At 47.8% G+C, this 24,511-nt stretch overlaps 2 protein-coding genes across 8 annotated transcripts in view; one reads left to right on the top strand and one right to left on the bottom strand.

Annotated features, from left to right (window-relative positions):
• Positions 1 to 17,528: 17,528 nt before the first annotated feature.
• Positions 17,529 to 20,173, bottom strand: NDUFB11 (NADH:ubiquinone oxidoreductase subunit B11). Its single transcript, XM_004587871.3, has 3 exons — positions 19,777 to 20,173; positions 17,910 to 18,040; positions 17,529 to 17,753 (listed from the first exon to the last, which is right to left on the bottom strand). Exons 1-3 carry the CDS (start codon positions 19,981 to 19,983, stop codon positions 17,627 to 17,629), a joined length of 465 nt encoding a protein of 154 aa, XP_004587928.1. The 5' UTR covers positions 19,984 to 20,173; the 3' UTR covers positions 17,529 to 17,626.
• Positions 20,174 to 20,431: 258 nt separating this feature from the next.
• Positions 20,432 to 24,511, top strand: part of RBM10 (RNA binding motif protein 10) — a 30,532-nt gene continuing 26,452 nt past the window's right edge. For 5 of the 7 annotated variants that reach the window (XM_058658187.1, XM_058658186.1, XM_058658184.1 and 2 more), the window contains exons 1-2: positions 20,432 to 20,800; positions 22,477 to 22,618. In XM_058658187.1, the coding sequence (XP_058514170.1) occupies positions 20,731 to 20,800; positions 22,477 to 22,618 (212 nt within the window). In that variant the 5' untranslated portion in view covers positions 20,432 to 20,730. The remainder of the gene's footprint in view (positions 20,801 to 22,476; positions 22,619 to 24,511) is intronic. The other 2 variants (XM_004587873.4, XM_004587875.4) reach the window with 2 other exon arrangements.

Genomic DNA, 24,511 nt, shown 5'->3' with positions numbered 1-24,511 from the left:
AACATTCAAAACATAACATGTTATACATAACATCATATCATCTTAAATTAAGGCAAACATGTGGTATTTAACCTTTTGGGCTTGGTGGCGTGGCCTAGTGGCTAAGGTCCTCCCCTTGATCCCATATGGCCGCTGGTTCTAATCCCGGCAGCTCCATTTCCTCTCTATCTCTCCTCCTCTCAGTATATCTGACTTTGTAATGAAAATAAAATAAATCTTAAAAAAAAAAAAATGGGCTTGGAAACTTTTTTTAAATAATGATTACATGATTGACCAGCGTGGGAAGGATCAAGGTTTAGGGAAAATCGGGTGAATTTGTTGCTTCCAAATTTGCTGTTTCTTCTTGTTGTTCCTGTGGTAAGGGGAGAAACAAAGGGGAATACCACTCACAACTTTCCATACATCCCAGTACCCAGCGATGAGGAACCGCCAGCCCATATCAACCCACCCGGAGTCTCAATGTGTACACATTCTGAGGGCTCTGTCCAAGTGGTTTGAATAGTTCTGAAATGCTGCCAATTTTACGAAAAAAAATTCATTAAGAAAAGTTAATGTGAGGGGCCAGCATTGTGATGCAGCAGGTTAAGCAGACCGTGAGCACCCGTTCGTGTCCAGACCGCGCCACTTCTGGTTTAGCCCCTTGCTAATTACCAAGCAAGCGGTGAGAGATGGCCCATCTGCTTGGGTCCCTGCCACCCACGTGGGAAACCTGGATGGAGGCCCAGGCTCCTGGCTTCAGCCTGGCCCTGCCCAGCCCCGGCTGTTGTGGTCATCTAGAGAGTACACCAGTGGATGTGATTTCCTCATCTCTCTGTCTCTCCCTCTCCGTGTAACTCATTGAAACGCTTGTTCCTCTAAGGTACTACAGGAAATGGATGGGTTCTCTCACTGCTTACAAGATTTTTTTTTTAATCTTGTCTTTAGTTTTCAGCAATTTAATTATGGTGTTTCTGGATGTGGATTTCTTTGGCTTTATTCCGTCTGGGGTTTGGTGACTTCTTGAATCTGTAGGTTTGTGTTTTTTACCTAATTTATATATATATATATATATAAATCTGGCACCATTATTTCTACACGTTTTAGCCCATCTTCCTCACTTTGTGTCTTCAGGTTCACACACCTATTCTGTTATTGAGTCCATCTGGTTTTTAAAAATTCTTCTCTTTTCAGTCCTAAAATTTCCATTTGACTAACCCCATATGTCTTCTCTTTTCTGTTCTAGTAATTTACATCTTAAGATTTATTTTCAGAATTTTATGTTTGCTCATTCAACTATTTTTCGAATAGCTTTTTTAAAGTGCTTATCAGCTAATTCCAGCATTGGCATGACCTCATTTTTGGCATCTTTCGTTGTCTTTCCCCATCAGAGTTGAATATTCCACTGTTCTTTTTCTGCTGAGTAATTCTGAATTTTAGATGGTTAGATTCAGATCCCGAGCTCCAGCCTGTGTCCTGTGGGTGTGATTTCAACGTCAGTTCAGCTTTTACAAGCTTTGCACTGTCGTTTGGGTCTGTCCACGCAACACTCAGTGGTTAGTCTGAGACTCAGGTAGAGGTCTAGCATTAGCTCAGCTTTCAGTATTTGACGTGTTAATTGAGATATGATCTGTGCATGTGGAAGTTGGAAGCTGAGAAAAGCAACTCCATGAAGCTGGGTGCCTAAGGCTCTGACCCAGCCTGCAAAGGCCTTTTCCCTGGGGCTCTGCGGAGACCATGGCAGACCTGAAGGCTCAGGCTGGCCTTCTCCCACTCACCCCTAAACTTCACTGCAGTCTACCAGCTGTGCATTCTCGGTTCATTCCCGTCCCTGTGTCTCAATCCAGGAGTTCAGAGAGAGAGAGAGGTCTGGACACATGGACAGTCCCAAGGCTCCAAAGAGAATCTAGAGACCTCATTGTAGGCCCTCAGGAGAGCAAGGATGACCTGAAGCCTACAATAGTGCACCTGTGCCCCCAGATTAACCAAGTCATTTCCAGCCCATTGCTCAGTCAAGATGGACCAGAGGGTAACAAATGGCTGAGCCACTCCCTAGCGGAGTGTTTTCAGAATTCCCAAGAGGGGTTCTACAAAAATTGTAGGTGACCCTGAGTCTCTAGATTATCTCTCTTGCTTTCCCTAGGACCCCTGGACCTGGGAACTCAGAAGCTTCTCCTAAAACAAACAAAACCTCCCTGTCCTAAGTTGTTTCTGCCCAATTTCTTTTGCTTTATTGGAAAGTCAGATTTACAGGAGAAGGAGAGGCAAAGAAAGAGTTTTCATTTGTTAGTTCACTCACTCCCCAAATAAGGCAATGGTCAGAGCTGAGCTGATCTGAAGCCAGGAGCCACGAGCTTCTTCTCTGTCTCCCATGCTGGTGCAGAGTCCCAAGGCTTTGGGCTGTCCTCGGCTGCTTTTCCAGGCCAGAAGCAGGGAGCTGGATGAGAAGTGGAGCAGTTAGTATACGAACCAGTGCCCATAAGGGAAGATGGTGCTTGAAGGTGGAGGATTAGCTTATTGAGTCACTATGTTGGCCCCATCTGGCCAGTTTCTTGAATAACCATCTAATCAACCAAACTTCTGAAAAGGACTTGATTCACTGGTTGACAGTGAATGAACACAACTGGTCAACCTGCAAATTCAGACTTAAAGTCAATGTCAGAACATTTGTTAAACCACAAAGCAGACCATCTGGTTAATCTGACTTGCCAAAAGACAATGTGCCATAATCTCTCAGGGTCCCTACTTGTTCTTCCCAGGCACACCAACAGTACAAACCACTCTTTCCAAAGACCATTTCTCAGCAAGCTCCCTCAGGATAGGTTACCATCTTCCAGACCAAAAGCTCGTTATAAAAGCTGTGACTCCTCCACACTCAGTTTTCCTGTCCTTGTGTACCACGACCCACCTTGTGTACAGGGCTGCATTCAGGCCCGCCTGCAGGAGCCCCCTAAGACCTAACAGGCTTGGGGATCCAACGCAAGCAGCACGCTGACACCCTTGCTGTCTCACCTCTCACTGAGCCGCCTCACATCTTTGGCTCGTACCCGTGAAACAGCACAGCTTGGTATCTTGCAAGTAGGACCAAGTCTCATCTGCTTCCACCTTGGGGGTGAATTTAGCAGGAAGCTAGACTGGAAGCGAAGGAGCTGAGACTTAAACCATGTGCTCCAATAGGTGCCTTTAACCACTGTACCCAACACCTGTCCTTAAGGTTCTTATTTCTGTGCAAAGACCAAGTCCCAACGTTTAAAATACATATGTCTTTTTTTTTTTTTTTTTTTTTTTGCTTTATTCATTTGAAAGACACTCCCCAAATGGCTGCAACTGCCCGGGACTGAGCCAGGCTAAAGCCAGGACCCAGGAGCTTCTTCCAGGTCTCCCACACGGGTGCAGGGTCCCAAGGCTTTGGGTCGTCCTTGACTGCTTTCCTAAGTGCACAAGCAGGGAGCTGGATGGGAAGTGGAGCAACTAAGACTTGCTGGCGTCGTGGTCAGAGGTTTTACTCACTATGCCACAATGCAATCCCTAACTTCCAACTTTCACAGGCAGTCACTGAAGCCACCCAGTTTCAGCCTGGGCACTTTGATGATCAGATTTCACATTCAGAGGAAAAGGGAAAAAGAGGAACCAACAGAGAAAGTTCCAAAGAATTCCACAGAAGATGCAGTGTACTTGTAGACCAAATCCTGGGGAGAGCGGAAATAGTAAGAAGTTACAAGAAGGACACAGTGCGGTAGCCTAAAGGCTACAGTCCTTGCCTTGCACATGCTGGGATCCCATATGGGCGCCGGTTCTAATCCCGGCAGCTCCACTTCCCATCCAGCTCCCTGCTTGTGGCCTGGGAAAGCAGTCGAGGATGACTCAAAACCTTGGGACCCTGCACCCATGTGGGAGACCCAGAAAAAACTTCTGGCTTTGGATCAGCCATTGTGGCCACTTGAGTGGCTGGGGTGTGGCACATACTTGACAACTCAGTTTCTCTCTCTTTTTAAAAAATTTTTATTTTTGATGATTTTTACATAGTTGATTAGGGTGGTAAGGGTCAAGGGCTACAGGAAGCTGGGTGAGATCACCATTTCCACATTCTCTTTTTTCCTTCCTATATCGGGGGGAAGGGGAGAGATAAGGAGAAAAGCCACACCCAGCCTCCCAAAAGCCTCTACATCCTGGGTCCAGCCACCCAACACCACCCCAGGGTCCTCATTTCTCTCTCTCTCTCTTTTTAAATATTTATTTTTTTTTAGATTTATTTTATTTTTATTACAAAGTCAGATATACTGAGAGGAGGAGAGACAGAGAGGAAGTGGAGCTGCCGGGATCAGAACCAGCAGCCATATTGGATCAAGGCGAGGACCTTAGCCACCAGGCCACGCTGCCGAGCCCCTATTTTTAAAGATTTATTTATTTTTATCAGAAAGGTAGAGAGAGAAGGAAAGACAAAGAGAAAGCCCTTCCATTTGCTCTCTCACTCCCCAAATGGCCACAACGGTCGGAGCTGAGCCACTCCGAAGCCAGGAGCCAGGAGCTTCCTCAAGGCCTCCCGGTGGATGCAGGGTCCCAAGGCTTTGGGCGGTGCTCCGCTGCTTTCCCAAGCCACAAGTGGGGAGTGGATGGGAATTGGAGCATCCAGGACACGAACCTGTGCCTATATGGGATGCCAGTGCTTAAAGGTAGAGGATTAGCCTGTTGAGTCACAGTGCCAGCCCCAATTTATTTTATTTATTTGAAAGGAAGTGTTAGAGAAAGAGAGATCTCTTGCATTCACTGGTTTATTCTCAGATGGCCATAATGGCAAAGCGGGGCCTGGCCAAAGCCAGGAGCCAGGAACTTTATCCTAGTCTCCAACATGGGTTGCAGGGGCCCAAGAACTTAAGCTATCTTTTGCTACTTTTCTAGGCACATTTGCAGGGAAATGGATGGAAGTGGAACAGCTAGGACTCAAACTGACACTCATATGTGATGCTAGCTTGTAGACAGCAGCTTAACCCACTGTGCCACAATCCTAGTCACAGTAGCCACATCTCTTTGGTAAAGGAATTCAGAGAGCAGCAAGACTAACAGAACCACCCCGGGGGCCAATATCCAGGCTGCAGAGGTCTTTGAGGAAGGACCCACTGGGGAAGAGGCCAACCCAGATACCAGCACATGCTCCCCCAATTTCCACTGAAGCTGGACATGCAACCAAAGCCTGGGCACTTGTGGCCTTACCTCTTGGGCAGAGGAGAAAGCTGAGAAGACTTGCCAGTCCCGGGCTTCTCCATGGGGAGTGCCATGGTCTTTCAATAGGCACACTGCCGCAACTGGAAGGTCTGAAGCCCCCAGGAATGCCGCTTCTAGGCAGCCAGTTGGCCTTGCAATAAATACCAGATATTTATGGACCAGTTTAGCATGATTGGACAGTGGTGGAATCCCAATGGGATGATCCCAGGGGCCATGGTGTAAGGTGCAGAAACTTTCAGGAGGATCTTTGGAGGAACACAGGCTATCTGCAACCCTGTCTGGGCTCCACTCTGGCCGCGGTTTGGTTTGAGTGCATCCCTAAAGCTTCATGAGTTGAAGCATAGTACTCATTTCAAAGTACTCAGAGGGTGGAAATCCATGATGCTGTTTAGAGGTGGGGCTTTTGGGAAGTACTTAGGATTTGAGTCATCAGGTAGAGCTCCCATGACTGAATTCTGGTGGCTTCACAAGAAAACAAGAAGAAAAGGACAGAGGGACAGAGACACATACACACACGCATACTCCTTGTCTCTGCCATGTGATGCCCTGAACCACCTCAGAACTCTACTAGCAAGATGGTCGCCACCACATGTGGCCCTTCGATCTCGAACCAGAACCGTAAGCCAAACACATCGCTTCCCTTTATAATTTACACAGCTTGTGGTGTTGTGTCATCAGCAATAGAAACTAAGACAGTCCCCTTTTTGGCCCACTAGCCACCTGACATTGTTTTCGTCGCTCTTTCTATGGTCTGGAAGGTTGGCTAGACTGCCCAGCTTGAATCGACTTGCTCAGAACCCCCAGAGACCTCCACCCAGAATGCAGAAGCCTCTGTGGAGGTCTCCTCCAGCTCCCTGGCATGATCAAACGTTCCCAGATCTAACAGGGTCCCTCGTCCAGAGAGTGAAGCTCCGACACAGGTGCTTGCTCTTATGAGGATTTATTGAAGGACAAACTAATTACATAACATAACAAAACAAGAAATCCAAGTATAATACAGAAGGGCAGTAACTACAGCATATTTACAGGCTTCCTCTTCTACTACTACTACTACTACTCTACCACTACTCCTCTTTGTTCTTCTTTGTTCTCTCTCAAACTTAGGTTAAAACCCTATCAACAGCCAATTCCAACAGGGCTGCTTGGCCGCACATCAAACACACCAATCATAGCCTGGATCACGCACACACACACCAATCACAACTCTGATCACGCGCACACCATGCAGACTGCATGAGACCTTGAACCAATCTTCTGCAACTTCCTAAAACTTGTTTACTGCCTCCGTGCCGTGAGAAGACAGTAACAAGCGCCATCTTGGGGCATAGTCCCGCTCTCCACACAGATGGAGCACCTCACACTGCAGGCAGCTAACTGTTGCTCCCCAGCTCTTTAAGCTCTCCAGCCCTGTTCTCAGCAGGTGACAAGACAGAGATCAAAGACCATCCAAAAGCCCACTGCGCTTTCCTGGCCTCAGCTGGCTGGCTGGCTGGCATCTTGGTCATTTTCCAAGCCCTGCTCCTGACCTGGAGGGGGAGGAGGGTCAAGGAGGAATGGGCCGGCATCAGAAGGCCCTAAGGAAAGGTGCAGGGGTGTGGTGGTTCTAGTGAGAGACATCACTGAAAAGTCCATGGGGGTAGTCTAGAAACTTCAGAAGACACCTACCCTGGAACTGGGGTGATCCAAACCCACCAGGATATCCTTCCCCAGTCCCACCTGTAGACAGCTGGGTAGCCAACTTTAGGTAGGGAAGCTCCAGGCTCTGTTTCTAACCTGTAACTAATCATGACCCTGACACTGAAATCAAATAGTGGAACACTGACCTCAACCTAAATTAACTTTGACCATGAACCTAACCTTCATAACCCTAAACCTGACTATAAGCTTTAATGTTAAAGCTAAATTTAAACTAGATCTTAAACATTATCTGATCATGACTCCGACTCTAGCCAAGTTAACCCTAAACATATCCCCAGCCATGAACCCAATGCTAACCTAAACCTTACAGGGACCTTAACCTAACTCCACTGCTAACCTTAATCCTGACTCTGATGCTAACACTAAAAATAACCCTAATATTAATGTTGATGATAAACTTGATCCACCTTGACAATGATTCAGAAATTGACAGTCATTCTAACTCTGACCAAGAACCCTATCCTGACCTAATCGTAATCATGAAATTAACTGTTCTGCTGATCCCAGCATTTATCCTTAATCCTAACAATAACCTAACCTTAATGCTGAGTTCGTTGGAAAATCTTTCATTCTCATCCTGGTTCCACAAATCCTGTTTCGAGTGAGATTTTCTCTAATTTACCATCAGTTACTTTTTTAATGATTTATTTTTATTTGAAAGGCAGAGTTACAGAGAGAGAGAGAGAGAGAGAGAGATGGCCTGTGCACTGGCATACCATATGGGTACCAGTTCGAGTCCAAGCTGCTCTTTTTCCAGTTCCTTGCCAATACACTTGGGGAAGCAATAGGAAATAGCTTAAGTGCTTTGGCCCCTGCACCCTCATGGGAGACCTGAAAGAAGCTGCTGGCTCTTAGCTTCAGCCTGGTCCACTTCTGGCCATCGTGGTCATCTGGGCAGTGAACCAGTGGATGGAAAATCTGTCTCTCCTTCTCTCTAATTCTTTCAAATAAATTTAAAAGAATACTAAAGAATGAAAAAAGAGATTTCTACGGAGCTGATATTGTGGCATAATAAATTAATGTGACACTTGGCTGTGAGCATCTCATATCCAAGTACAGGTCTTTAAAACATTCATCATTTTCACGGCATTTTAATTACTCTGGATATAACTCAGCGTCAGGTAAGCAGGTGTAGCCCCTTGGAACACCCACATCTCATCTTAGAGCCTGTTCAAGTTCCAGGGTCTCTGCTTCCTACCCAGCTTCCGGCTAAGGCGCCTGTAAAGGCACCAGGTGATGACATTGTGATGAGTGTAAACCCACACCCTGCTATGTCAGCATCCCACAGTATTAACTTCTGGTCCTGTTCTCTGTGGTTTATTTTAATTATTATTATTACCTTTTTCCCCATGAAACATTTTGTAGATATAAGAGTTCATTCCTTCCCCTCCCTCCCCATTTCCTCCTCCTGCCTCCCCCCACCATATTATCAGAATGGTATAGCTCCTTAGTACCAGTTATGAGTTTAACTTTCTGACAGTTAAATGTATCATGATATGATATGTACTGGCAAAGGCAGAAAACCTAGTACTGTAATATAGAGGTCTTGGGAATCCTCCTTTTATTCAGAAGCAGAGCCACACACTGCTGGATACCTAATGTGCCCAGGAAAGCAGCAGAAGCTAGCCCATGTATTTGGCTCCTGTACCCACATAGGAAACCCAGAGAGAGTTTTAAGCTCCTGGCTTTGGCCTGACCATGCTCCAGCTGTCGCAGCCATTTGAGGAGTAAACTAAATATTCTCTCTCTCTCTCTCTCTCATTCTGCTTTTCAAATCAATCTTTTTTTTTTTTTTTTTTTTTGGAATGTGATGCAACTAGTTTTATTGTTGGGTACATGTAGCAAATATATTTGGAAACCACTGAGCCAGACCATGCCACAGTATTTCTCAATATTTCTCAATATTTCCATATTGAGAAATAGCACTGTAACCGAGACCCTCAACTATGTTTTGTATTAGACACGTGGTTACTGATATGGCTGAGATGCCTCCAACTTCAATTCCATGACTCTTTCACCACAAAGCAAACCCTGGATTTTGCATTTTTTAAAATTTTATTGTACAATTCCATAGGGTCTGGGATTTCCCTACCCCTTCCCCAAATTCCCACTCCCAACTGATGAAATTAATCTTTTTAAAAAAGAAATGTGAACAGAAATTCACTAGACAAAGGGAAATTAATCCAGTTGTGAATGTGATACAGATCTACACAAACGAGAGAAGCAGAAGTGGTAACTACATGGGCTATGTATGATTTTGTCCATCCTTAATATCTTTAAAATAGAGCTGATTGCTTAAACATAAAGCGTATTTGGGGTTTATAACATATGTAGCTCCCAAGGTGCAGTTCCAGTCTAAGATTACAGTAAGTTTCACTTAGCCATGACAGAGCAAGCACTCCGTAGGATCACCAAGGATGTGGTAGGCGTGGACAGCACCATGTAACAACTTAAACTGACCCTCCATTCACAGTAGCCGGAGGACACACGCTCTTCAAATCTGAACAAATGGAAGAGGATTCAAGTCAATCAAGAAGTGTTCTCTGACCATGCTGGAATTAAATTCCAAATCAATAACAGAAAGCTCTGGAAAATTTCCTAAAGATTGGTAAACTATAACAATTATTTAAAGATTAAATTGCGGGCCCGGCGGCGTGGCCTAGCGGCTAAAGTCCTTGCCTTCAACGCCCCGGGATCCCATATGGGCGCCGGTTCTAATCCCGGCAGCTCCACTTCCCATCCAGCTCCCTGCTTGTGGCCTGGGAAAGCAGTCGAGGACGGCCCAATGCATTGGGACCCTGTACCCGCGTGGGAGACCTGGAAGAGGTTCCTGGTTCCTGGCTTCGGATCGGCGCGCATCGGCCCGTTGCGGCTCACTTGGGGAGTGAATCATCGGACGGAAGATCTTCCTCTCTGTCTCTCCTCTGTGTATATCTGGCTGTAATAAAATGAATAAATCTTTTAAATAAAATAAAATAAAATAAAGATTAAATTGCAGTGCCAGGCACAATGACTCAATGGCTAAATCCTTGCCTTGCACATGCTAGGATCCCAAAGGGGCACCGGTTCATGTCCCAGCTGCTCCACTTCCCACCCAGCTCCCTGCTTGTGATCTGGGAAAGCAGAAAAATATGGCCGAAGTCCTTGGACCCAGCTCCTGGTGTCTGACTTCAGATCGGCGCAGCTCCAGACAGTAAGGCCACTTGGGGAATGAACCAATGGACATAACCTTCTCTCTGTAGCTCCTCTCTGTAAATCTGCCTTTCCAATAAAAATAGATCTTTAAGAAAAGAGAAAATAATAACTGTTTTAAACAAGTTTTCTTTTAAAAAAAATGGTTTATTGGGCCTGGCGGCGTGGCCTAGCAGCTAAAGTCCTCGCCTTGAATGCCCCGGGATCCCATATGGGCGCCGGTTCTAGTCCCGGCAGCTCCACTTCCCATCCAGCTCCCTGCTTGTGGCCTGGGAAAGCAGTCGAGGACGGCCCAATGCATTGGGACACTGCACCCATGTGGGAGACCTGGAGGAGGTTCCTGGTTCCCGGCTTCGGATCGGCGCGCACCGGCCGTTGCAGCTCACTTGGGGAGTGAATCATCGGACGGAAGATCTTCCTCTCTGTCTCTCCTCCTCTCTGTATATCTGACTTTGTAATAAAATAAATGAATCTTTTAAAAATGATTTATTTATTTTTATTTGAAAGGCATTTACAGAGAGAGGGAGATAGAGAGAGGGACAATTTCCATATGCTGGGTCACTCACCAAAGACCACAATGGTTGAAGCTGAGCCTATCTAAAGCCAAGAGCCAGGAGCTTCTTCTTGTGGATCTCCCACACAGGTGCAGTGGCCCAAGAACTTAAGCTATCCTCCACTGCTTTCCCAGCCCATAAGTAGGGAAGTAGATTGGAAGTGGAGCAGCCAGAACAGGAACCTGTGTCAATATGGCATGCTGGCACCAAAGGTGGAGGATTAGTGTGCTACACCACCATGGCAGCCCCTAAACAAGCTCTTCTTAAAAAGAAAAAAATAAAATAAAATAAAGGGGACACTCTCAAACACATTATATGAGGCCAGTATTATCCATTATCCTGACACAAGAACTGGAAAAAGTTATTAAAGAAAGAAAACTACAAAACAAAATCACAAGCAAAGATAGAAAACTTCAAAACATAAATGTAGCAAGCCAGTGGGTCAAGCTGCCACCTGCAGTGCTGGCATCAAATGGGCACCAATTCCTGTCCCAGGTGCTCCATTTCCAATTCACCTTCCTGCTAATGGCCTTGGAAATCAACAGAGAATGGTTCAAAACCTTAGGTCCTGCCCCCACATGGAAGACCTGGAAAAGTGGGATTATTTCAGGAATGCAGAACTTACATAATATTCAGAAATGTCATTGTAATTTGCTGTATTGACAGATTGAAAATAAAACACTATATGATCATCACAACATTAAAAAGATTTTGACAAGATCAAATATCCATTTCCTACAAAAACTCTCAGCTGACTCGGGACATTCTCAGTCCGAAAAAGGACTGCTACAGAAACCCTGCATCTGAAACCATACTAGATAGTGAATACTTAAGGTTTTCTTCGTAAGATCAGAAACAAGACACAAATATCCACTCTTACCATTTTTCTTCAACACTGGAAGTCACAATATTGTTTAAAAGATTTGTTTCATTTGTTTGTAAAGAAGAGTGACAGAGAGGGAAGGGAAAGAACTAGAGATCTTCCAGCTACTTGGCCAACTCCCCAAACAACTGCAATGAACCAGGCTGAATCAGGCCAAAGCCAGGTCCCAGAGCTCCATCTGGGTCTTCCATGCTGGTGGCAGGGACCCGAGCATCGGTCTCCGGTGCATTATCAGGGAGCTGGATCAGAAGCTGAGCAGCTGGGACATGACCTGGCACCCTGATAGAGGATCCTGGCATTACAAGTGGCAGCATAACTTGCCTCACAACAGCAGGCACAGAGTCTTGCATTCTATTTAAAGATCTAATAATTGGGGCCAGAGCTGTGCCTCAACAGGCTGATCCTCTGCCTGCTAGCACCAGTAGCCCATATGGGTGTGGGTTCGTGCCCCAGCTGCTCCATTTCTGATCCAGCTCCCTGCTTATGGCCTGGGAAGACAGCGGAGGGTGGCCCAAGCACCCACGTGGAAGATCTGGAAGGAGTTCCTGGCTTCAGCTCAGCTCTGCAATAGTCGCTGTGGCCGTTTGGGGAGTGAACCAGTGTATGGAGGATCTCTCTCCTTCTCTCTCTCTCTCTAACTATGCCTTTCAAATAAAAAGAAAATTTTTAATATTTAATTATTTATTTGACAGAGCTCCAAAGAAAAAAGATATTCCATCTGCTGGTTTGTTCCCCACATGGCTACAATACCCAGGGCTGATTGAGGTCAAAACCAGAAGCCAGGAGCCTCTTACAGGCCTCCCACGTGCGGGCAGGAGCCCAAGTGCTTGGGCTATCTTACACTGCTTTTCTTAGGCCATTAACAGGGAGCTGTATCAGAATGGAAAAGCCAGGACTCGAACCAGTGCCCATATGGGATGCCAATAACACAAGGCCATAACTTTCCCATTATACTGCAACACTGACCTCCCAGCACCTTGTGCTCTTAAAAATCAATTTATTTTTATTTTTAGTTTTAGTTTTATTTGAAAAGGAGAGGGAGAATCGTCCATCCACTGGGTCACTCCCCAAATAACTGCAATAGCTAGGACTATACAAGGCCAAAGGAGCCTAAAACTCAGCATGCTAGTCTAGTGGCTACATTCATAGCCTTGCATGCACCGGGATCCCATATGGGCACCAATTCATATCCCAGCTGCTCCGCTTCCCATCCAGCTCCCTGCCTGTGGCCTGGGAAAGCAGTCGAGGACGGCCCAAAGCCTTGGGACCCTGCACCTGCATGGGAGACCCGGAAGAAACTCCTGGCTCCTGGTTTCAGATCAGCGCAGCTCTGGTGGTTGCAGCCACTTGGGGAGTGAACCAGTGGATAGAAGATCTCTCCGTCTCTCCTCTCTCTGTAAATCTGATTTTCCAATAATAAATAAATAAATAAAATCTTAAAAAAAAAAAAAAACCATCTCCAGTGCACGATGCTGTGTCCCCAGTTGTTCATGTTCAAGCATCCAGCCTCCAGTTTAGTGCAGTTCCACTCTGTATAGCCTGTCTCTCCTCCTCTCGGTATATCTGACTTTCGAATAAAGATATATAAATCTTAAAAAAAAATTTACGCAAGAGTGTTCACACAAAGCACAACTACCAAAGTACTCAGGAATATTCCAAAGGCTGAAGTGTGATCTATTCACACAATGAAACAGAAAAACTGCAACGAGAATGAACAAACTAGTACCACTTAAATCTGCAACAGCATGGATTGGTCTCACCTTGAGCTAGGTGAAAGAAGCTAGACGGAGAAATGTATGCTTGCACTTATAAGAAGTCTGGTACCGGACAAAAAGGACCCATACAATGGCTCAACCGGTTAATCCTCTGCAAACTCCAGCATCTTATATTTGCACCAGTTTGTGTCCTGGCTGCTCTACTTCCCATCCAGCTCCCTGCTTATAGCCTAGAACAGCCAAGGGTGGCCCAAAGGCTTGGGACCCTGTAACCCCATGGGAGACCTGGAAGAAACTGCTTGCTCCTGGTTTCAGATCAGCTCATTTGTGGCTGTTGTTGGGGAATGAACCAACAAAGGGAAGCTCTTTGTCTTTCTTATGTAATATCAGCCTTTCCAATAAAAATACATGAATCTCTAAAAAAAAAAAAACAGACACAAGTGCCCTACATTGTTATAATTTGGGCAAGTGTTGGGGGCAGGGGATCCAGGTCGCCTGGCCCGGGTCCTTGGGCCTGCCTGCACAGTGGGTGCCAGGTCCGTGAGCCCCAAGGGAGTGGGTTCAATGGGACCTGGGTCACCTGGCTCAGATCCCTGAACCTGCCTGTGCAGTGGCTGCCAGGTCCATGAGCCCCTGGGGCGGAGGAGGGGCAGGCGTCAAGGTCCAGGTTGCCAGACCCGGGTCCTTGGGCCTGCCTACATGGTAGATGCATGAGCCCTGGGGGCAGGAGGTCTGGTGGGGTCTGGGTTGCATGGTCTGGGTCCTTGGGCCCACCTGCAACGTGGGTACTGGGTCTGTGATCCCCGGAGTGGGGGTCTGGAGGGTCTGAGAAGCCAAGCTCAGGCCCTTGGGCCTGCCTGCAAGTACTGGTCCTAAATGGAAAAGACGGAGCAGTGGACAGCTGGCCCAGTCCACACAGAGGATATGGCAGCCCACTGGGGCCTTCAGAAGACATCTGTTACCACAGCAGAGGAAGGAGAACAGAACAGATTGGACAACTACCCCAGTCCAATAAAGACAGCAAATATCTGGGCGAATGGATACTCTAAGGTAGACTACGTCAGCCAATGGACATTGAACGTGTTCCTTCATCCTTGGATCAGTAGGATTGACATTTTAGAACTACCAAAACCATCTGGGCAGAACCCTTGCAGCATACACATCAGGACCCTGGGTTGCCACGGGGTGGCCATTCCCCATCCCTGGGTACTGAGGTAGTTGGAAGGCTGGGTAGGGCTTCTCCTTTTGTCTCCTCCCACCCCCAGAAACAGAAAAAAGAAATGGAAAACTTGGAAACAATTATCATAACCACTTTTCTCTGACCCTTCCCCAGATCAGTTACGTAAACATCCTCTAAAATAAGCATTTTTTAAAAATTGGGCAAGTGATCACCTTTGAGATTTGGGTGGCTGGGGAGGACCTAAAGGGATCTCCGAGGGTTTATGTTGTTTCTGGGCCTGGGCGCAGTTCCATGAGCATATCTAAGTTGTAAGAATTAAATGAGCTTTTGCATTCTGCTCTGTTACATATAGTTTTCTGCATGTATGTCTTAATTCAGTTGCCAGAGGCAGCCAGCACACTTTGGCCAAAATGAGCGAGGGGAGTATAGGTCAGTATCGGAGACCTATGTTCCCAGACACCAGGGAGCTTGTGGTCTCCAAGTAATCGGTCTCAAGCAGAAGCTGCTCAGAAGAAAGCTTGCTTTACTCGAGACATGCAAAGTACATGGGGCATGGGAGAGCTCGGAAAAGAAACTCCTCCCCTAGAAGCAGCCAGCTTGCCACCGCATTGATGGGGAGGGTTAGGAGAATATCCAGGACACAGCAAGGAGCAGCAGAGGGACACTGGGGTCGGGGCAGTGGGCATGGATGACATGAAGGTATGAACAAATTAGCTTCCCTGTTGGCAAGGCCATGGGGAGCTTCCGAAAGCTGTCTGGCAGGGCCTGGCGCATGTCTCTCCAACCACCTTGACGCAATTTCACCCCCTTTTGCATGGACACTTACCCACCCCACTAAGAACCCATCGAGGCATTGCTGTTTGCCCCTGTGAGATGATTTTTGCAACCGACGTGAGTTAATGTTGCTGATAATGTTTTGGTGAGTGGGCCTTTAACTACACACAGGAGTACAATTAAGCCCATGCCATTTCTATGCACCTTATTGTGTGCTTACCCATTGCCCCAGACATGTAGCATGCCTTCTGGGAAATGGCTTGATCAAAATCTAATGGAAGTGATGGGAGTATGAGCTGATATTGCTGACAATAAATATAGTTACTGCGACCTTAAAGGTTAGCCTGTCCTTGCAACTCTTTGGAGCATAGAAAATTATCTGTTTTAGCTGCTTTTATAATTTTTTGGCTAGAGGAATTAAAAGGTGCTTTATTAATATCATAGAGATATGCTTTCAATTATTGTTTGACTGTTAATGGGGTTGTAGAGCCTGCAGTTGCAGGGGGATTTATTTGAAACTTTTGTCTTGGATCTGTATGTTTTTTTCCCTTTTGATGTATTTCTCCCATTAAGTGATCGATAAGTTGTAGTAGAAATGTAGTGGGCATGTATTACTTATTAGTTGGTAACCACATGTCCCTTGGCCTTGGAGTCCTGGCTGTCGTCCAATGGCTGCTACTGAAGAATGAATAATGGCTTGCTTTGAAGAAACTGATTATAGTAACTTACAAAATTATCTTTAAGAGCACCTGGTTGACCATGAAGTAAAAATTTATTTAATCAAACATCTGTGCACATCGGCTTGGTCATGAACTTAAAAACAGAACAACTAAACGTGTGTGCAGAGGCTTGTGATGTGTCTAAGCAAATAAAAAAGACAGCTTCTTGAGCTGCTAGCAGAGGGCACCAAGTGACAGTGTCTGTGTCTTATTTTCGCCACTTCCACACCCCCTTCTCAAGCTCCAAACTCGGCTGGAGCTGGCCTCCAGCAGAGGGACCTTTCCCTGGGCCATCACACATGCCCATGACTGAGACCTTGGATGTTCAAAACTGACTCAGGCCTCTTGCAGCTTTCCTGGCCCATCATGATCTGGCCCCCTTGGAATACAGAGCCCTTTCACCTTCGTGGTCCAGGGACTGTGGGGTACAAGGTGAAGATGTTCCCCTTCCTTATTACTATTGTCTGCTTTGAGCCCTGCCTACCCCTGAGTTGGGAGAGTGGACCCAAAGGCAGCCCTTGGGAGGCACTCATCATGTACAGGAAGGCTCACGCATACATGGCTCCCACCTGAGGCAGGCAGACTAAGGCTACTGAGACTCGGTGGCTTGGGGCAGGTAGCACCTCTGGTGGCAGATCCAGCAGGCCACATCTTCTGACCGAAGCCAGGAACTGGCTTAGAGACCCTTAGAGACCCTAGTCAGAAACAGGCACACAAATGGCAGCAGTGAGTATGTGACAAGGGGATGTGGTGTGCATGAGCTGTAGACGGAGGGCCACTGCGGAGAGAAGGAAGATGCTGGGACCACAAAAGCAAGCCCAGGAGTAAGATTTCTTGGAAACAAAGCTATAGAATGAGTCCCCAATTGCATTTGTGAGAGGGCACACAAGAGGCATGCAAACAGCCTAATTTCAAGAGAGGGGAAGAACAAAGAGGAGTGGGGTAAATAGACACATGTGTACACACACCAAGTGTGTCTTGAGTCAGGACCACCAGATTAGGGCAAAAGGGAACAAGCATCCAGGCTTGTCAAGACGTAAGTCAGACACAGAAACTCCAAAACCTGGATAGAAGCACAGAGGGTGGAGGGAGTCGAACCCTGGTCAACAATAGACAAACCTGGTTCTAACCTTTCACCCTCAACCCCTGGTCCCCCCCAGCCTGCCTTCACCCCCAGGAGGTCCCAGTGAGTAGCTTGTCTCTCTAAAGATGCTGCCAGCAGTTTCTTCCTGCTTGCTGTACTAGCCTCCAGAGGCACCCTGAGCCATATAAGCCTGCTGCAGGCAGGTCACAAGGAAGACTGAAGTCATTCCTTTGGGTGAAAGCAGCCATCTTAGATGTCCTGGCCAGTTGAGCCTTCACACGGCTCCAGCCACAGCCACCGCCTAACTGGAAGCATCCAGCAGCTCAAGAAGAACCATCAAGCTGAGCACAGCCAAACCACAGGATCATGAAAGCTAATGCTAACTTGTGATTTCAAGACACCAAGTTTTAGGGTGCCTGCTGCATAGCAATGGATAACAAAATCACCTAGGAAAGGTTGCCAACACCCCTTTTAAAGTTTGTCACATCCTTACCCTCATGTCCCTCTCACCATAAAAACAACACTGCCCATCAGATTTTCAGTCCCTTTAATCAGGAAGTCTGAGAGGACAGAATGGCAGGCAGGGGGAGAGCAGGGTGCTGTTTCTTGAGCCCCACTCAGCAACTGCTCAGTCCTCATCCTCTGGCAGCTGGATCTTGCTGGGATCGAAGCAGTTGGATTCCATAAGAGGGAGACCATTGGCCTCTCGGTATTTCACCAGCCTCTCAGCTTCCCGGCGAGCCCATTCCTGCATCCTGGAGGAAGCAACCGTGGGGGGAGAGGTGAGAGAGCCTCACTGGATGTCAATCCCCCATCTCACCTCCCCATTTCCCAATGCTGCAGGGACAGGATTCCTGGTAGACACCCAGACAACCTCCACCCTGTCCCATTCTCTTGGCCACCCCCTGTACCTGTAGTCAGGCAGATAAATCAGAAAGGTGGTGCCAAAGACCAGGACAATGGAGAAGCCAAAGAAAAAGACAGCTCGCATGTTCCAGAGGTCCACAACAGGGTCCCTGTCATATCCATGGCAGTCTGGGTTCTGTGGAGAAGAAAAAGTCAACAAGGGCTTCCTGCTGCTCCACAATGCATTCCGCTGGCCTGCATCAATCTCCCCTCCCTTACCAAATTCTTCTTCCATTTGACTCTAACCACAGGACCTTTGTACTTGCTGTTTCCTCTGCCTGGAAGGCAGCCTTGCTCCCAACACGAGCCATAACCAGAGATCTAGCTCCTCATTCAAAGTTCTGGCTTTATCATCACTTGCTCTAAGAGATGTTTCCTATTATGCTCAACTATGGAGAACTGCGATTTTTACAGGTCAAAAGAGGCTGAATACTTGCAATTTCCTATGGGTCAAACTAACAAAACAGCTGCCAACTACCTCCCCTCGCAGTCACCCTGTATACATGTATTCCTTTTAATGATCTTCACAACTGATCTACCAAAGCAGCACTAGACCCTCTGGGTCACATTATGTTATTACCCATCATATCACTCTCTGTATTTTTAATATACTGCATATTAAATTCCTCTCTTCTTCATCACAAAAATGCTCAGAAAACAAACTTTGCCTGACTTCCACACTTTTGGACCCTCTGGGCCCTGAATGGCGCCTAGTATGTGTCACAGCCTCGATACCTATTTACCCAGTGAATGAGTATCCTAGATATGCAAGCTGGAGGTTACTACTGATGAGCCACCTACTATGTGTCAGGTCTTTTCCTCCCCCCACCAAAGATTTATTTATATATTTGAAAAGTAGAGTTAACAGACAAAGGAGGAGAGAGAGGAACAGGAAGCGAGAGAGAGAGAGAGAGAGAGAGAGAGAGAGAGAGAGAGATCCTTCATTGTGCTGGTTCATTCCCCAAATGGCCACAACTGGGCCTGGGCCAGGCTAAAGCCAGGAGCCTGGAACTCCATTCAGGTGTCAGGGACTAAAATATTTGGTCCATTCCCCACTGCCTTCCCAGGTACATTAGCAGGGAGCTGGATAGGAAGTGGAGGAACTGAGACACAAACCAGTGCCTTCAGATAGGATGCTGGCATCACAGGCAATGTTTTAATCGGCTAGGCAACAAGGGTGGGCCTATGCCAAGAATTTCACATACACAAACCTCACAAAGGCCAGTAAGGTAAAAAGAAAGTGACAATAGTAAAAATCCTAATGCTGATAACAGAGTGCCACTTGCTATTCTGAGTTTCTGGACTCATTCAATCACAGCAAATGCAGTGTTGTATTTTCAGAAGATGTCTTATTAAATTTCCCATTCCACAAACAAGGAAACTGAGGTGCTGAGGGACGAAGTTATTTGCCCAAGGTCAAACAGATAAGTGTTAGTGCTTGGATTCCAATCCTACTGACTCCGGACTGCACTCTCAAATAGAACACAGCAGATCTGCTAATCCAGTTATTTGAGTTTCTTTCCTCATCTGTGGAATGAGTGTTCATAAAAAGTTCCTACCTCAAAATCAGGTGGTTTTGAGGATTAAATGAGTTAATGGCCCTAAACTGCTCAGGACCCTGACAGGCCACAAGCAAGCACCAAGTACTAGCGTGATGTGTTTTCAGAGCCGCCACCTTAGGTTTCAAAATAGATTCAATCCTGCCTCTGGCCCCTGAACTGTAGATACCAGAAGCCAAAGGAGGAAAACTAAGCGAGGCAAAATTCCCACGTTTTCAAGGATTTCGCCAGCTGCCTCAGAACGTCCTCTACGGCGCCCCGTCCGCCAGTTCCCGATTGACCCTTTTGGCATCCCGTCTTCCCTCCCTCTCACCTTCTCATAGAGGTTTTCGTCCTCGGGATCTGGGTCTTCCTGCCAGTGGACGGCCGGTGGTGGAGGTCGCCTTCCAGCAACAGCAGACGGAGCGACCACAGCCCTGGAGGAGCTGGATTCCCAGCGAGCGCGGACAGCCGGGAGCCCTCGCGTAGCCGCAGCCGCCAAAAAGCAGCGAGCGGACAACCCTAACATTCCGGCCGCCATGACAGAATGTTGCAGGGTCTCGGGGGCGGAACGGAAATGCGCCTGTGCGCAGCTGCAGCTGGTCCGAACGCGATAATTCTCGCTCTGCTCTACCACACTAAATAGGTTCCGGGTGTAGATTCGTAGTCAGAAGAGGCGGGCTTCGTGGGGGCGCCTTCTTTCCGTCCCGTTGTCACGGCCTCTTGAGAAATTTCTTATTGATAGGTTGTCACACAGCCTTCATAGGAAGCAAACGGTGACATTTGGGTGGCAATGGGTCCCAGCCAATCGCCCGGAGAGTTCCCTCGCCCTTTGGATGAAGAGGCGGAGCTTCCGCTTGCCTTTCATCTTCAAAGGAAGCCAAGCTTCTAAAAAGCGGGCCTCGCTGGATTGACCAATAGCGACTTTTTTCTCGGCTTCTGGGGCGTTCTCACGGCGAGTGGGGAGGTGGCCTACGCTTGCCAATCAGAATTGGCCAGGGCTGGCCGACGGCGGGCGGCGACCAATAGACGAGGCCGGCCAGAGCGCGCTCCCTTAGTAGGTGGATGGTGGTCAGAGCGCCGGCTGCCTTCTTGTCGTCGCCATTTTGTGCTGGTGATTGCGGCCGGCTGCTAGTAGGCGGCCGTGAGTTTCCCCGGGAGGGCACCAGGCTTGGCGCCTCTCTCCCCGCCTGCCCCTCTTTCTACCTCCAGCTTTGGACTTGATTGTTGCATGCTCCAGCTCCGACTGAGCTAGGAGACTTGGAGAAGGTGGCGGCGGGCCGAGGTGATGTCTGGGAGCCCTCCCTTGACAGCCCGGGCCGAGAAGGTGAGCGTCGACGCTGGTCGTGGGGGCGGAGGTAAGGGATCCCGGGCGGGGGGAGGGATACAGAGATGAGGCGCTGAGGGCGGACTGTGGGATTGGGACATGCACGGTTCCAAGGGATGCATGCACGCTCTGGACCCGAGAGAGGGGGTGTCTCCCCCCCTTGTGAAATCAAGGGCGCGTGCGCGATTGGGACATGGGATGGGTGCACGCGGGCTGGGGGAAGGGAAGAAAAGATGGGAGTGGGTTACTGTAGCTAACCGTGTTTGCTACACAGAAGTTTATCCAGATGTCTATGACTTGAGTGTTGATCCCTAGGGGAAAGGAATGTGCTGGCCACTCTGTTTGGCACTGCCTAGTGCACGGGGAAGTGCTCGGCGGCTCGGGTCCTTATTGGGGCGGGCACTGGAGGAAGAAATGTGAGACTCTGGTCTTTATCCTCAGCGGGGCGGGGGCGGGGTGGGCGACGCCGGTCCTTATCCTTGGGGGAGGCTGCCCAATGATGGCCGTAACTCACTTGTTGGATGGGAGGAGGGATGCATGGAATGTGTGTGTGTGTCTGTCTGTCTGCGTGGAGACAGAGACTGCCCATTCTTCTGAGTTCTTCGTACCGTTGAAAGAGGGCGCCGTGTGATTTGGGCCCGTATCTTGTGCATGCCAGAGTCTGTTGGATTTGGAGCTAGGTCTGTGCCGCTGGAGCCCCTGGTTGTGGTTCTAACTTAGCTGTCTGGGAGCCAATAACTCTGGTTCCCTGTGGCTCGAGGAGGAAGAGAAAGCAACTCGGTGTGTGTGCTTGGAGGGTAGATGTGGTGTTGGGTAGCTGCTGCTACCACCTCACTTTACCTGATTGCTGTTCCGAGGCCGGGGCCTTCTGGGGGTTGCATTCCAACGCCTACCAGGATTGTAACAGAATGATCAGCCAACCCTCTTAGGTCTCAAGCCGTCCTGAAGGTTGAATGAAATGCCTGCACCTCCAGTCACAACCTCAGAAAGGGCTTCTGGAAAAACTTGGGCTTAGAGCCCTGGAGAGCGAGCTACCTTGGGACCTGGCTGCATCTCAGAGATAGGACTGGGCCAGGTGGGAGCCAAGGCTCTGCTATTGGCCAGCAGTCCTAAGGGAGGTAGCAGTCGTCTTGTCCCTGAAGTAGTCTGCTTGTCATGTGCCCCGCGCCCAGAGCCTTTCACGATCTCTTGCTGCCTTGCGGGGAGTAGTCAGCGTCTGGTTGAGCAGATGAAATGGTCCCTTGCCTGGTGGAGTGCCTGCCTGGATCTCCCATTGTTGTGAACTTTTGTGTCTGTGCCTAAACTCAGGCAACTCCTTCTGCACTGAGAACCACTCCCCCACCCCCCCCCATCCCATCCTGTGCAAGGCAGGTGGCCCCAGACTTGAACTTGTCTACCAGTCTCAGATGGTAAAACTGTGGCCACATAATGAGCAGCTCCACCAGTTCTCTCTGCAAGATGCTCCCTGTCTAATGATGAGCTTACTGTGCCCCAAGGTGGTGGGCTCTAGTTTCTGTATTGGTGGGGAAAGGAAGGAGCAGACCCGGTTGGGGCAGCCTTCTTGCAGCCTGATCCATGGGAGTGCTGTGAATTGGAAAACAACATCCATGGGCTAAGGGACAGCAGACAGTCTTGAAAATGTGTTTCTTGAGGAGGTTCCCCCTGCCCCAACTGCCTTGACCTCTTTCTTCCTTCCGCTCTCCCCAGAATCCCTGCAGGAAGCATCACCCAGGCTGGCAGATCATGGTGGCAGCAGCGGGGGTGGCTGGGAAGTGAAACGGAGCCAGCGGCAGAGGAGGGGACCCAGCAGCCCCCGCAGGTCCTATCAGGACATGGAGTATGAAAGACGGTGAGTTCTTGGCTCCTACCCCTTCCAAGCAGCCTAGGTTTGTGCCTAATGTGAGAACCGGTCCAGGAAGGTGTGTCCGCAGGGGCTTTTGGGCAGGAGAATCAGCGCAACAGGCAATGTGCTGGTTGTTTTTGTTTTTGTTTTTTTTCCCCAGCGGGTATGGATTCTGCACTTGTGAGCCTGGACTGGTGCTAGGTTCTGGGAGTGCCTTGATGAATGAGACAAGGAAGAAAGCATTCCCTGTACTCAAGATCTCACAGTGATTACAAAAACAGCTTGATAGATACCGTAGCCATATGTGAGGGTGGGAAGCGATCAAAAGAAAGGGAAGAATCGGGGTTGACGCTAGGATAGGCATGTGATGTTGTCCACCAGGGTGAAGGCTGCCACTGCAGGAGCAGGAGGAAAAAGAGAGGAGGCAGAGGTCAGGACTGTAGTCTGGGGCTTGAGGAATGGTTGGGAATGATGCTTTAACAATCAGGCCAAGTGTGGGGCAAGACGGGTCAGATAGCAGGTGACTCCAGGGGCAGAGGGGCTGCATTTGGCGTGATACTTACCTTCACATGTTGGGTTTTTTTTTCCAATTCTGGTATGTACAGGAAACAGTTGGGACATTAGGTTAAATCCAGAAATCCTGGATAGAATTCCCCAGGCCCTTGCTAGCCTGGTGGATCACCCCAGGTAATTGTGAGGCAGTTGATCCGTCCCTGACATTTTAAGAGTGCCTAAGAGACCAGACCTAACTCTCCCAAAAAGCCTCTATTAAGAGTCAACAAATTTATAAAAGGCTGGAGAAAGAGTTGGAAAATATAGTTTAAAATTTCCTTGTATCACTACCTTCTTGTTTAAATCTTCATATATTTGTTATTTACCATGATACAATTCTGTAGGTATAGGAGCTCTTCCTTTCCCCTCCCCTTTCTCCCTGTCCCCCCTCCCCTTCCTCCTTCTCCCTCCTCTTCCCACCCCCAAAAGAACACAGTAGCATGGTCTGTTAATAAAAATTACAATTTCTGCTATTTAAATGAACCAAGGTATAGTAGGTATAGGTAAAGGTACAAAAGCTGCATCTGCTGTATGGTAATATTTACATGTTTCAGATGATATTCTGGTATGTTTACATGTTTCAAAATGGGAGTCCTACTTTTTATTCTGGAGTAGAGATGCCTACTGTAACTTTACTTTCCAGTATGCTGATCTCCATCATAGCCTTCATCTGTGAGAATGAAATAAGCCAGTTCATGAAGGACAAGTATGTTCTCTCTGCTATAACAGCATTTAGTGAAATTACAAAGTGAAAGTTATAGTTTTCTGCTCTCCAAAAAAAATGTATCCAAATTTGAGACATGATCATCATCAAGAATCATTTGGTCTTGACCTTCTTTTAAAATGGCTTTGGAAAGGCATTTGATTTGGGGCCATGTTCATTGGAAGTGCTGTGTGGTCACATCTGGGTTTGAGTAAGGGACCTGCTTCTTCGGGTGTTGTTACCAAGGAAAGTGCTTGCTTTCTCTTGACTTTTCAAGAGCCTCAAGTGCAGAGGATTGTGTTAATCACAACTTCCAGTTCAAGGTAGGTTTCTATTATAGGTCAGCGTAAGACCTCCTCTTGTTATGTTTATTTTTTTGGTTGTATTTCCAATTCCCACCTCTGTGGGCAGCTGCTGTGTTGTGTTTGATAGGTGTCCTTCTAAAATAGGGTAGTGTTGTTTGGAGTGTCTGTGTTTTCAATTCACACCGACAGCATAGTGCTACAGTCTGCGGTCTATTTCCTGAGATCTGTATTACTCAGCGCTGTGTAAGATTTATCCACATTGCCATGTGTTTATATTGGTGCTTTGCTTCCAGTTGCTGCCAAAGACACCATGGAGTGTGCCTAACTGCATTTTACATA

The sequence above is a fragment of the Ochotona princeps genome, chromosome X (assembly GCF_030435755.1).
Source record: "Ochotona princeps isolate mOchPri1 chromosome X, mOchPri1.hap1, whole genome shotgun sequence".
NCBI classification, from domain to species: domain Eukaryota; kingdom Metazoa; phylum Chordata; class Mammalia; order Lagomorpha; family Ochotonidae; genus Ochotona; species Ochotona princeps.
The sequence above is the reverse complement of the archived record's forward strand: the minus strand, read 5'-3'. Positions and strand labels throughout refer to the sequence as shown.

Excerpts from the sequence above, each read along its gene's own strand:
- NDUFB11 (XM_004587871.3), bottom strand. The coding sequence starts at position 19,983 with ATGGCGGCCGGAATGTTAGGGTTGTCCGCTCGCTGCTTTTTGGCGGCT. Across the intron at positions 18,041-19,776 it reads ACGAAAACCTCTATGAGAAG|AACCCAGACTGCCATGGATA; the intron begins GTGAGAGGGAGG and ends TCTTCTCCACAG. Across the intron at positions 17,754-17,909 it reads ATTTATCTGCCTGACTACAG|GATGCAGGAATGGGCTCGCC; the intron begins GTACAGGGGGTG and ends TGCTTCCTCCAG.